Here is a 14779-nt window from a genome sequence, read left to right on the forward strand (position 1 = left end):
ACTCTATTCAAGAAACAGGTCAGCATATTTTGATCTCTTTACATACTACAGGTTTCCCTGAAGCTGAACAATGCAACTGTTATATATGACCAATCTCACCGGAGTCCAGAATCCTTAGCTGAGGCCATTGATGATATGGGCTTTGAGTCCAATCTGACAAGCATTGCACCAATTCCAGTTTTAACAGAAACCAAGGTGTTCACCAAAGCGGGCACAGACTCTGTCCAGCAGGCCCTGACCCAGATAAAAGGGGTGGTTGGGACTCAGGAGAGCGCTGATAACCAGGGCCTGACTGTCACGTTTGTCCCATCATTGGTCAGTGTGGAAGACCTTAAGGAGACGATGAGCCGCTTGGTTCCTGATGTAATTCATGGCCCAGCAGCCAGTCCACAGGAAGGCCCTTCCTCTCGAAGCAGCAGTAGGGTCGAACAAGTGAAAATGCGCATCGAAGGAATGGTTTGTCTGTCCTGCACCACCACCATTGAGGGCAAGATTGGAAAGTTAAAAGGGGTTGAGAAGATTAAAGGTATTATGCTTCATTTTAAGCTTTTGACATTTGCCTTTGTTTGTAACACTTCGCAATGAACTTTCACATCTTCTGGGTAATTGTATGTTGCATTGTTAGGACTGCCGGACATGTGCATTGGAAAAGTTTGCTTCGGTGCTTTGTTTGATGTTCATTGTACTGTGTTGATTTGCTTACATAAAAGACATTTTGGTGAAAAGGACAAGAATGAAAGAGGAAGGGAGGAGATGGCAGGAAGGCAGAATTTAGTTAGAATAATATGAAATACAGATTTTATAATAAATAATAATTAAATATATATAATAAATGTTTATAAATAAAGATGTGACATAGTTAATTTGGTTATTTTGTTTTTTGGCTAGAAGAAGTTCTAAATGACCAGTAACTTGAAAATGTAGCAGCCGAATTGGCTGGTGAGTGAAGTTAATTTCAAACCCTGGTTAAAACGCATTGACACTGTGAACCAGTAGTTCTAGATAAGAGACATTACACAGTCTATCGGTTTGCTTAACATTATCATGACCTGTTATTTTATTTCATCTTGCTTTAAGGAAACTTGTTACAGCTCTTTATCCTATAGTGAAAGAAACTAGGGACAGATGCTGTCAAAACGAAAATGTACATCTGCAACTTTTTCAATCACATTCACACTAATTTATAGTACTGGTCAAAATTTAAACCCAGCACTGGGTAATTTTTAAACCAGCGGTGTGTTCTGCCCAATATATTTACCCAGCATGGGTTAAAAAAACACTGAAGGGATACACCGAAAAGAAAATTCTTGGCCGAAACAGAATTAAATGAAACACTCAGGCAGCCGAAGGCCGAATACTGAACAACAAAACATGTTTTTTATTTTTCTAATTATTTTGCCAATTTTCTTACATTTTTACTATATTCACATTTATTTGACATTTAACATTTTTTTTACATTCCAGCAAACATTATAGTAGGGCTGGGACGATTCACTTATCTGGCGATTTAATACTATCCCAATAGTTGTGCGCCGATTCAATACATATTACGATTGTGTGGGGATTGTGATGCGTTGTTTCAATCTGATTTTTGATTGCCTAATAAAGTCTAGACGATTGAAAATAGTTTTTTTGCGCATGTTTAAGAATGCACATGTGCATTAATGCGTTAGCGCTGACTGACTCTGATCATCGGGTTTTACACTGTTAACTCTTTCACCGCCAGCGTTTTAAAAAAAAAGTTGCCAGCCAGCGCCAGCGTTTTTCATGATTTTCACCAAAGTTTAATGGCTTTCAGAAAATGTTCTTCTTTAAATATATAAACATACAATATACCAAATGGAAGAACAGACCCTCTGCTTTCAAAAAAAAAAAAAAACGTTTCATCCTACCTTTAGTGGTTCTTTTGCAATCAGCTTTTGAATATGGGTAGGTTTCTGCAAAAACACCACATTTTGAGTAAAAAGCAGAGATAATTCCATTTTTGTGACGGACTTTTCATAGAGATCCCATTCAGAGCGATCTTTAAAACAGACACGGACATGCAGCCGCTTGCTATAGGGCAATACTTCCGGTTTAAAAAGTTGCGGAAGGGCGCCACCTGGTGGATAATAGCGGTATTGCGGAAAGACGGAAAATCTCGTCATTGGCGGGGAAGCGTTTTCTCTTAATTGACGAGATATCTTCTCAATGGCGATGAAAGGGTTAATCAGACCCAGGTCCTCCGTGTAGAGTAGACCTTTAATGCATTCCGTTCGTCTCAAGTTCAGAAACATGGAAGAATACAATGTGACATGGAGCTTTTGCAACTAAATTCTTTGACAAACAGAGAGCACGCGAACGCACAACTCCTTGGGAGAGACACGACGTACTGCTCACATTAAATATGCCATTATCAAAAAGTGTCATTGTCACGTGAAAGTGCAGAAATTATTCTCGAAGAGGTTTTCTCTGCTGTCTCTGCCATGGTTTCGCTTTCTCACTCCAGCTTAAAACTGATACGACATTGTCTATTACAGAAAACAACAAATACGTTTTGCCCTTTGTTGGAATAAAAGCGGTAACGTCTCCCCACCACCTCTTTGGAAAAGTAAAATAATTGCAGGGTTTCCCGCAGCATATTTCAGTTAAGGCGGCCCGCCTAAGCTTGGAAACCCTACCGCCTTAACTAGGTCGTCCAAAAAAATAATAATAAAATTCGCTCCACAAAAGGCTGTCAAGTGCACCTTAACTAACAAATTTTTTGCGGGAAACCCTGAATTGAATATATATAAATTCTGAGGTAAACAAATCGATTCCAAAATCATTTTATAAAGAATCCTAATATTTTGGTGAATAGTTTTTTCTCCCACCCCTGCATTATAGGTCCTTTTTACACCTGGTCACTTCTCTAATTGGAATGCTATCTGATTTGTTCAAACTGTTCAATTTACATTTGACCACATAAAAGAGTCTTGGCCAAACAGATATTAATCCAATCTTTTACTGCACAAAATGCAATTACACAAATCATTATTACTCTGCCTTAAGAAACTTGCAACAGCGCTTAAGCCCGGGTATAGTCTGTTTTTAAGTGCACCCGAACGTATGCACACGTATACGTCTTCTAGCTTTTACAAGAAAAGGCGGCACTTTATATATGAAGAGTTTTGTTGCAAAACGAGATAACTCCGTTTTTTTAATTTTTGTCAAAACATGTTTATTATTATGTTATCATTTTATTATTTTGTTTTATGGTGCTACTTAGCTGTATTTTTTATGTTGTGAAGGTTTAAATCAAAACATGCCAACTGCAGTTGAATTGATATTAATTGGAATTCACAACCAAAAAAAAACCCGGAGTTATCTCGTTTTGCAACGAAACTCTTCATATGTTGAGCAGCGGACGCATGTGTACTTACTCGGTCAGGGTCAAGCAGAAGGAGAGTTGGCACGTAACATGAGATGACAGGGGGAAAAGACAGTGCCTCTGTCTAACAAAATGCTTTTTGTATAAGCGTGTTTGTCATTGTAGGACGTTACTTATTCTAGGAAGTTTTTATTACATATTGCCGTTGCTCTTCATCGTTCCTTTTTTCATTTATTAACACGCTCAGCAGACAAGGTTTCAACTCTCCTCGAAACTTCACACCGTCCAAGACACGCTGCGGTGCTGCTTGCTGGAGCTCGTTGCCGGCTCTCTTTGAAAATGAATGACTTCTGGCCACTTTAATGCTCTCGCCGGTGGCTGCGTGAACATTCGGTGCATCCCTATTTATTATTTTAAAGTGTGGGTTCAAATCCATGACCTTTTGCAATGCTCTACCAGTGAGCTATACAGGAGCATGTGTTGTGCCAAACATGTTAATGCCATTACAAATTTTATTAGTAAACCTAAAGGACAAGTTCGGGCTGGAGTGTCTATTATTCAAGCTCTCAACGGAAGAATATACGGGTGTGAGGCGTTTGGAAAAATAGGTCCACAAGTTTACAACGAATGCTAAAACACCTGTTGGAAAGCATCTTTTGCAGCGATTTTTGTGTGAGCATATCAGTGAACACCCCTGACCACTCGGTGAGTTTCACGTCTTTGTAAACGAAAGTTTAATGCATTTTAGGAAGGATTGTTCCTGTGCACCTATACACCCATTGTAGAGGTGGGAGGTGAAACAACAAACACCCGAAAAATCTCCGGGCAGCATCATATGTCCAATTTTCAGTCAAAACCGTTCTATTTCATCATAAACAATCTGAAAACAGGGCTTTAAGTGTAAAATACCGAACTTGTCCTTTAAGATTGCTAGCTAACTATTTAAAATGACATCCCCTGACTATTGAGTGTTTTGCTTCTACTTTCAGTCTCTCTTGAGTCCCAAGAAGCCACTGTACTCTACCTGCCTTACATCATCTCAGTGGAAGAGATTGTGAACCGGATTGAGGTGGCCGGTTTCAAGGCCACTGTAAAGTCAAAACCTCGTCAATTAAAGCTTTCGGCTAGTGAAGTGGAACGCTTGTGCAGCGCTGCCAAACAGGCCGTCTCCTCGCCCGAGGAAAAGATTTCAGAGCTGTCTGCAGACGCCACCATCACTACACTTTTTCAGGTTACTGGAATGCACTGCAACTCTTGCGTAGTAAATATTCAGGACAATATTTCCAAACTGGCAGGAGTGTATTCGACTGTTGTGTCTTTGGAGAACAAACAAGCTTCAATTAAACATAACCCAAAACTAATATCAACGGCAGAGCTGCAGAAAGCCATTGAGGCTCTGCCTCCGGGGAAGTTTCAGGTTCAGTTAGTCACCCCACAAAACAACTTAACTTCCCCAGAGCCAAACGTCCTCCATCCGCTGGTATCAGTGGTAGACATTCACATTGAAGGCATGACCTGTAACTCCTGCGTCCAGTCTATCGAAGGCATGATCTCCCAGAAGAAAGGTGTACGATCGGCCCGAGTCTCATTAGGCAATCATCAGGGAACCTTTGAGTATGATCCTATAGTGACTACACCTGAGGAGCTGAGGGCAGCCATTGAGGACATGGGCTTTGATGCTTTTCTGCCGGGTGAGTTGGTTTTATCCACGTCCTTTGGTTCAGGAACTGCCTTCCTATGTTTCCAGTCAAAGGTTTGGACACCCGTGAATGGAAGTTTAATTAGATATGTTCTTTGTTAATATGATATAGTTTGAAAATCAATGATGGCTATAAATATCAAACAAGCATTATGCCTGTGCTTTCTAATAGACGTGTGTCTATGTTTTGCTTTCTAATAGACGTACTCTTTGTCATTTTACTCTCTCAGAAACAAATTCATTGGTGCCTTCATTGGTCAAGAACTCATCGCCTTCAGCACCGTCTCTCCGCAGCTCATCCTTATCTCCAATCTTGTCTGCTGTAAAAGAGAAAGATGTGGAGAGTGATGCTGATCATTCAACAAATGCCATTTCCAAATGTTTTATCCATGTTGGAGGAATGACCTGTGCTTCCTGCGTGGCAAACATCGAGAGGAACCTGAAGAACGAGCAGGGTAATCCCTCATATTTTTTACAGATCAAACAAAAAACATTGGATCACAATATATACTGTAGATTGTGTTAAAGGCGGGGTGCATGATTTTTGAAAAACGCTTTGGAAAAGAGAGTCGGGCCTACTACCAAAACACACTTGTAGCCAATTAACAGTAAGGGGCGTGTCTACTAACTGACATCCTTGCTGGGGTTGCGTATGTGTGGGGCGGGTCTGTCAAAAGAAGGTCCAGATTCTATTGGGGTAGGGGTGTTTATGTTTAGGTGATTTCAAATATCAATATTGGCTTTCAAACATTGTGCACTCCGCCTTTGAATTAAAATTGCCCCAAATTTTACTCACCCTCAAGCCATTCCAAGGTAAATGTGACTTTCATCTTTCAGCAAAACAGAATCAAGAGTTATTTTAAATAATATCCTTCCTGGCTCCTTTAGGTTTATTATGGCAGTGAATGGTGCCCCATTATCAAAGCTTAAAGCTGTGTTAGAAATATTTCAAACCAAAATTAAAATTAGGCCATATTTTACTTACGCGCAATCCATTCTAGGTGTCCTCCATCCTAGACTTTCCTCTTTTAGCCAAACATAGTAGAGTAATATAGAGCTTTGTATATAGCGTTGGATAGTGCCCCAAGCTTCAAAAAGCATCCATCCATCAAAACCTAATCCATACAGTTATTAAAGGGATAGTTTACTCCAAAATTATATATTTTTTTATCATAAATCATCTTTCGGAATACATTTTAAGATATTTTTGATGAATACCAAGAGGCTTTTCCTTCTTGCCGTGTTCACGAGCACACTACGAATTCACCAACAATATCAGGAGGTCACGGCATTAACACATAGTTTGCTTGTGAACGCAAATACCTAAAAAAGTTTTTTGAAGACGATCGAAGGACTTATGGGTTTGGAACAACAGGAGGGTAAGTGATTTATGATTAAATTTTCATTCTGAAGTGATTTTATCCCTTTAATTGCTGTATGGATTAGGTTTTTGAAGGATGGATGCTTTTTGGAGCTTGGGGCACTATCCAATGCTATTATAAAGCTTAATATAGCTCTGACCGTGTTTGGCTAAAAGAGGTAAGTCTAGGTTGGAGGGTACCTAGGATGGCTTGAACGTGAATAAAATATGGGTTTATTTTCATTCTGGGTTGAACTGTTCCTTCAAATCAGTGGTTCTCAAACTGGGGTCTGCGAGATGGTGCCAGGGGGCCCCAGTTTTATGACATTTTATAAAATACATTCATTTATCATGATTTCTGTGTAATTAAACCTAAAACAATAAATATGTTTTGTTTAATTCAATGTTAAATTTTAGAAGCGTTTTTGTCATGTTTTCTTTGGGGGGGCGCAAAGGAATGCACCGTACACAAGGGGGTCCGCACGCGGAAAAAGTTTGAGAACCACTGCTTTAAATCACTAGATTCAAGTTTAGACACAATCACTAAGTCGAAAACGGTGTTGCTTCTTCGTCTGCTGTCCTTACTAAGTCAGCATTTTAAAAGAACATCATAAGTGACTTATTTGCAATGCTCTTTGTGGGAAGCAATTTGTTGATGGTCAAAGAAATTGCACTGAAGCTATTGACAAGATAAAGAAAAAATACAAAAAACAAATCTGGGCAAAAATACTTTTTTTAAATAGATGAGACTATTCTGTTCACTACAGGATAATAATTTCCTTGAGCTTATAGAACAAATGTTAAAGTCCCATTGTAGTTGATAATTTTATCTATAAGTCAAAACTTTTTGAGCATCATAATAGCATATTTAACGTTTATCCTGTAACAATAATGTCTTTATGCTTTTAAACAGCTTGAATGAAAATCTATACTCTTGCCTCATTTAGTATACATGAATCTATGAATATGCAAATTAGTCTCTAACTCTACTCAATCGCACAGCTCAGACCGGTGTCACACAATGCATATATGAGTGTGTGGCATCTATACATATCTATGGTTCAAAATACGGCTAATTAATTTGACATTGTTGCTTTTCTCCTTAGGTATTCACTCTGTTTTGGTAGCGCTCATGGCGAGTAAAGCTGAGGTTCGATACAACCCATCCATCACTGATCCTCAGAATATAGCGGAGTGTATTAAAGAGCTTGGTTTTGCTGCCACAGTCATGGAGAATTACGATGGTGCTGATGGAAGTCTGGAGCTTGTGGTTAGTGTGTTAGCAGGTCCTCGCTATGACTTTTGACCCATTTTCGGCCAATGAAAGTTTCAGGACAGTGTGTCTTTCTCTCTTTCACTAGGTCAGAGGGATGACATGTGCCTCCTGTGTTCACAAAATTGAGTCTAACCTGATGAAACAGAAAGGCGTCGTCTATGCTTCTGTTGCCCTGGCGACTAATAAAGCGCACGTCAAGTACGACCCAGAAGTGACCGGGCCCCGAGATGTAATCAGATGGATTGAGGTAAATTCACAATATTACTTAAAGATGACATGAATGAGTTCTAATTAACTCTGTTCTGAAATCTGGTGAGCTGCCCACGTAGACAGCATAACACGCTATCTGTTCCAAAAATGTATAGTTAAGAAGGGATATTGAAAAACATATTTCATTCATTATTAAAAAGTTTCTATAAAATACTTCTATCCAATTTAAATAAAAAGTATATTATTTGTGCAATTTAAGAAAAAAATTGTGCTTAGCTGTCACTGGGGCAGTGCCCTTTAAAAGGGTTCTAATATTTACAATTTATTTAGGTAAAGATATTTATACATTTGCTATTTATATTTACATTTGTGATACTAATATATACATGTGAGGTACTAATATGCACTCTTTGGTACCAGTATTTACCTTTGAGGTACTGTTAACTTTAGGTTCAAAGGCAGTGCCGGGCGGTGATTTTTTTTCGAGGGCGCATGAAGCAAAGCTTGTCACAACATATATGTAGCCCGTCATGCTATGGCTTGTCATTTTAAAATATGTGTTTGGCGCATCAAGTAAACGTATGTGCATCACGTGCACATGCCTGCTGCAGACGTGTCTAAAGGGTTTTTGATAAATGAGACGCTCATGTCTGCCAAATACTCATGGTTCACATGACACAACGATTCCATTTTTGACATGACAAACAACACACATGACACTCCAAACACATATTTTAAATTCGCGACCCTCTGAAAAAATGTCGCTGGGCGACACTGTTAAAGGTGTACTTTTTGAAAGGGTACTCCACAGTGACCCACAGGAATTTTTTTTTACCTTCTGACAGTGTGTGCTATGCATTAGGGATGAAACAATTTCTGGTTTCACTGTAAAAAAAGTCTTATGTTTTAATAGTTAAATAGTTTAATAGTTCGGTTCTCATGGCCGCACGTCAGGTTTCGACTGAGGTGCCCTTGAGGAAGGCATCATGTTTTGCAACAAAGTTATAGTTTGCATTGCAAGCACTGTATCACTAACATTTTATGGTTTATGAAATGTCCTGTTTTGATGAATAGAATTTGGGATTTGAGGCCTCTCTAGTGAAGAAAGATGGCTCTGGAAGTCACTTGGATCACAGTCAAGAGATACGACAGTAAGTAACTATACACATATCTGCATTATTGAAAAGTGATCTGTTTGTTAAACATGATGTTTCTCGTTGGGCTTTTGTAATAATTGGTCTCGTCTCTTCTTCCAGGTGGAGAAGGTCGTTCCTCATCAGTTTGTTTTTCTGTGTGCCTGTTATGGGCATGATGACCTACATGATTATAGTGGATCATATGGTCGAAATGTCCCACCATCATAATGCCACAACTGAAGACATAGAAAAGGTTCACTCCGAAATGTTTCTGGAGAAACAGCTTTTGCCAGGCCTCTCCATCATGAACCTGGTCTCATTCCTCTTCTGTGTACCGGTGCAGGTAAAAATTTTTCTGAAACACTGTGGAAAGAAGAAATATGCAAACACAACCTTTTACAGTATATGAAAGGTACTTTTTTTTTTACTGCAGTTTATTGGTGGGCGGTATTTCTATGGTCAAGCCTACAAAGCTTTGAAACACAAGACGGCCAATATGGATGTGCTTATAGTACTGGCCACCACGATAGCGTTCACGTACTCCTTGGTGATTCTTCTGGTTGCCATGGTGGAGAAGGCAAAGGTGAATCCCATCACCTTCTTTGATACACCTCCTATGCTGTTTGTGTTCATCTCGCTGGGTAGATGGCTGGAGCAGATTGCCAAGGTATTTATTACTTCTCATAAACATGACTGTAAGCACAAACGAGTTAAACAAGTTATTCATCTGCCTGTTTGAAATGTAAGCTCAGTTTTCATGAGTGCTGGTGATTGATGGATGCGAATTTCTTTGCTTTGTCTTTAATCACAGAGTAAGACTTCAGAAGCTCTGTCCAAGCTTATGTCTTTACAAGCGACAGAGGCCACGGTTGTTACCCTGAATGCTGATATGTCTGTGTTAAGGTTCGTTTCAGTTCTCCATTTCATGTAATTAGAGTGCGTGCAAGGGAAAACATTATTTTTGTCCTTCTTCGTCTTTCCTACTTCCTCCTTCTTAATCCTCAAACTTCAATGAATAGTTTTCCCAAAAATGAAAATGCTTTCATAATTTACTTACCATCATTCCATCCCAGACTTCCTTTCTTCAGTTGAACACACATACACACACATAATTTTATATTAAAATGCCATCATGTTATCTTCTTATGTGGGGTCAGCATGGAGAAGCCCCCAAAAGCACACACATCCATTATTAAAATAATCTAAATGAGGGTTTTTCAGGTCTGGGTGTCCCCCAGAAGGTTCATAAGGGTCCCCTGAAAATTTCAATTTGTCTTTCAAGAGACAAATCAAAAGTTTGCTTTTTTATATCTAACATAGTTTACATGTTTCTTGATAAGGATAAATGGATATATAATTTAGGAAAGGGGTCCCTCGCTAAAGGTTTATTATTTGTGGGGGTCCCTGACGTCATAAAGTTTAAAAAGCCTTGATCTAAATGACTCCATTGGGTTAATAAGTAAATGTCTTCGAAAGCGAAATCATCGCTATGTTTACACAAATGCGATTATAATGTGATTTTGGCAATATTGTTATTACACTTCATCTCATGTAAACACAATACTTCCATCAAAATAATGTGATTATGCTCATAATCGCAGCATGTGTAATCGTATTAAAACGTGGGGTATGCAGATTGTAGTTGCATTAAACGGGCATGTTAACACTTTAATTGCATCTAACTGAAATGCGCATGTGCTTTTGTGACTTGAAAGGTTTTCCTGATCTCTGTCAACATGACTCACTGACCGCAGTCTCTGCAAATAATGCGACAGCTGTGTATACAACCCTTACAGAGGCATTGTCATAATATTTGTGTTTGTAACAGTGACAAAATACATCCATAGAGTGTGTTAAACGTTGTGAGTTTATAGTTTGTGCTATGCTATGTAATTACAAATTCTTAGCAAATAATATGAATAAAGAAAATTGCATGTAGGAATGAAGAGTCATGTAAACATCTTACTGCGATCAAGTGCTTACTCGGATTATTGGAATAATCACATTATTGGTGCGCATGTAAACCTAGTCAATGTTTGTGAGAGAAAATGATTACTTTTTTGAGCTTATTTAACATTTGATACATCATGTTTTACATGTCTTGTGATGAATCACACATTTGACAACTGTCATGAGACACATGAAACCAATGAGATTCAACTTTATAAAGAATTTTCATATGTGGATGCACTGTTTCTTAAAGAAGTGAAGTAAAAAACTCCCTGCTTCAAAAATGGCATACTGTGACCGTACATACAGATTTAAAGGTTCAGTTTGGGTTTATTAGCGCCATTTACTATTGCGAATTGCAACCAACCTCAATTTCGAAACGCAAAAAGAAGCTATGGTAGCTGCCAAAGGACAAACATGTCGTAGTCTGAGACAATGTAGGGACGAAATGCGCCCCATAGAGCAGTTTGGGGCTGCTGTAGAAACATGGCAGGCAGGGCAACTGTCCCTAAAATTAGCAGTTTAAGACAACTGTTAAAGTCGTGTTTAAATTATTTAAAATTTAAAATAAGATACTTTGGCATTATTTATGCAAAACCATGCCTAAAAACAAATTTCATAAATATAAGTAGTCGTTGGTATTTTAGAATAATTGAAAAACTTTTGTTCAACAATTTGGATGTTTTCAAATGTCAAGTTGTACAACCACAGTTGTAAATGTGATATTATATCACCCAGTGGTCTTTATGGCTGAATGGAAACTTTTATTTCTCTCAAATACTGAACAAATAGCTACTTAACCCTTGTGGGTTGTTCCAATTCACTACCCTTTTCGGGTTTTTCGTGAACAACAAAGGCCACTGAATTAAACGGCTGTAAAAATCTATCAGATTAATATTTTATTTTTATTTTTCTTAAATCTGTTAATCACCCTCATTACCGATCAAAACTACCAAATGCTTACAAAATTTCCATGATTTTAACTTTTTAATTGACAAGTTTATAAGTGATGTCACTGATTTGCGAAAAAACACACAAATTAAATTGTCCCCACAAAGATAGGAATATCAGGATTTTTGTGACCTTGTCCAAAAATAATCCAGTCCACAATTACTTTTTATATTGAAAACCAGTAATTTTGTGTGTGTTTTCCATCAAATCAGTGACACCACCTATGATCTTGGCAATTAAAGAGTTAAAATCATGGACATTTTGTAAGCATTTGGTAGATTTGGTCAGTACTGAGGGTGATTAACAGATTTATGAAAAAAAAAATGTGGAAAAACATTCATCTGATAAATTTTTACAGCCGCTTAAGTTAGGGGCTTTTTTGTACACAAACAACCCGAAAGGGTAGTAAATTTGGCCCAGGTATATTGTTCAAAACATTTTCTCAAAATATGTGTCAATATAAGATGTCACCAAAAATCATTCCATTTGCTGAAACACAGAAAAAGTTGTGGCCAAATTAAGACATAAAAAACAAAAATGGCCTCAACAACCCATAAGGGTTAAATGTAATGGGGAGGCTGGTACACTTCCTGTGTCAGGTGGTACAACCAATGTTAAACTAGAAAAAAAAATGCTATTTAGTAAAAAACATTTCAATTATATGAAAGTATATTTATGAATTTGATATAACGGGCAAAAACTTATAACAGCATCCAAGTAGAAGTCTGTTACAGTAAATGTAAATTTTTGTCAGGTGGTGCAACCAGCAAGACAAAGGGTGCAACTGCTAAGAAATTTAAACCTAAATAATTTTAGTTTTAATAAAAGGTTGTCCATAATTATTATACGTTATTAAATTATTATTCTTAAATGCATAGTTCTCAAATGTTAGTTTTATGGTAAACTTATCTGGCAAATAGACAATGATTGGTTGTACCACCTGACATTATTTTGAATAGGGGTATCAACAATATTTGGAAAAAAACATTCAAATGTACTGAAATGTTTAATAAAAATAACTTTTTAAATCCATTACACTACATTAAAATATTACCCATGTACAGATGAGAAAACCAAACATCTGCTGTTTGTCATGGCAACAGCAAAGCAGATCTGATTTACATAAAACCAAAGCATCAACACCGTAACACTATTAATTTGCTACATCACAAGCACTGTTGTATCCTTGTAGAAATGCAAATGTAGTTTTTAGTTTGTTTCCTTTAAAAGGAAAGCACATTTTGTATATAAATCTCTGTCTCTCAGTGAGGAGCAGGTGGATGTGGAGCTGGTACAGAGAGGAGATATTGTCAAGGTTGTGCCTGGAGGGAAATTTCCAGTAGATGGCCGAGTGATTGAAGGACACTCCACGGCAGATGAGTCTCTCATTACGGGTTAGAAAAAAACACCATTTTTTCTGGACACATCACAGTCCCTAAATGCAAACCCTTTCTGTTAAACTTATGATGCACATGTACATTTCATGTCTGGTTGTGTTGTAGGTGAAGCCATGCCTGTGACCAAGAAGCTGGGCAGTACTGTCATTGCGGGCTCTATAAATCAGAACGGCTCTCTGCTGATCAAAGCCACCCACGTGGGCATGGACACCACCCTTTCTCAGATCGTCAAACTTGTAGAAGAGGCACAGACATCAAAGGTGTGTCTGTCAAATGAGCATCCGAACATTTGATTCGACAGCTGCAGATTGTTTGAGTTAACACAGTTAATAATAATGGTGACACTTTGCCTATGTTTAGCACAAGAAATCCAACTCTAATGGCGCTTTTCCATTGCATAGTACCCTATGGTTTGGGTCGGGTCAGCTTACATTTGAGGGCTTCTCCACTGGGTGCAGTGTGTAGTACCCGATACTTCTTTAAGTACCACCTCGGTCGGGGTTCCAAGCGACCCGAGCTGATACCAATACGTGATGCGAAAACACTGTAGATCACTGATTGGTCAAGAGAATCGTCACTATCAGTGTCATCAAGATTAGCTTTATCTTTATGCTAGCTTGCGCTGTCTCGAGTAAACCTGTTGTCATCTATGGTTTTAGCGATGAAAAACATTCACAGGTTGAGAATCAGGGACACCATAATAGTTTTTTCCAGACTTGCAGTTTGTGGCGGCACATTCACGATGCGCACGTCCGCATTTATGCTTAACTCTTTCCCCGCCATTGACGAGTTATCTCGTCAAACTGCAATATCGCTATTATCTACCAGGTGGTGCTCTTCCGCAACTTATAAAAACCGGAAGTATTGCCCTAGGGCAAACAGCTGTATGTCCGTGTATGTTTTAAAGATCGCTCTGCATCTGATCTCTATCAAAAGTCCTTAGAGAATTATCTCAGCTTTTTGCTCAAAATTTTGTGTTTTTGATGAAACCTACACATATTTGAGAGGTGATAAAAACAGAACACATGAAGGTAGGATGAAACTGATTTTTTTTGTTTGAAAGCAGAGGTTCTGTTCTTTTATTTCATATATTGTATGTTTATATATTTAAAAATAAGCATTTTCTGGAAGGCATTAAACTTTTGTGAAAATCATGAAAAATGCTGGCGCATTAAGAGTTAAAAGCAACTTAAATGAGGCTCAGCGGAGCGCGTCGACTGACGCCACGGGTCGGGTGTTTGTACAGAAACTGTCATATGAGACAGAGGTAGTGATAAACGCAATGTGCAAACATCCATTTGTGGTGGTCAATTTTAATTTTGTGGCGGGCTGAGAAATAAATAACTGTATGGGAATGTACAATGACGCTCTTAGATGATGTCACAGCAGTAGGGAGCGCAAATATAACACGACGCTTATAATCTCTCCCACTCCAAAGTGTTACTAAACTC

The 14779-nt window shown here is 38.3% G+C and overlaps 1 protein-coding gene across 1 annotated transcript in view; it reads left to right on the forward strand.

The window, feature by feature from the left end:
• The window catches only part of atp7a (ATPase copper transporting alpha), a 28228-nt gene that overhangs the window by 3044 nt on the left and 10405 nt on the right, over nt 1–14779 (forward strand). The window contains exons 3-13 of the mRNA XM_065271165.2: nt 52–526; nt 4339–5040; nt 5279–5503; nt 7515–7678; nt 7770–7931; nt 8969–9045; nt 9151–9373; nt 9464–9697; nt 9842–9933; nt 13198–13325; nt 13434–13588. Of these exons, the coding sequence (XP_065127237.2) occupies nt 52–526; nt 4339–5040; nt 5279–5503; nt 7515–7678; nt 7770–7931; nt 8969–9045; nt 9151–9373; nt 9464–9697; nt 9842–9933; nt 13198–13325; nt 13434–13588 (2637 nt within the window). The remainder of the gene's footprint in view (nt 1–51; nt 527–4338; nt 5041–5278; nt 5504–7514; nt 7679–7769; nt 7932–8968; nt 9046–9150; nt 9374–9463; nt 9698–9841; nt 9934–13197; nt 13326–13433; nt 13589–14779) is intronic.

The sequence above is a fragment of the Paramisgurnus dabryanus genome, chromosome 16 (assembly GCF_030506205.2).
Source record: "Paramisgurnus dabryanus chromosome 16, PD_genome_1.1, whole genome shotgun sequence".
In the NCBI taxonomy this organism is placed as follows: domain Eukaryota; kingdom Metazoa; phylum Chordata; class Actinopteri; order Cypriniformes; family Cobitidae; genus Paramisgurnus; species Paramisgurnus dabryanus.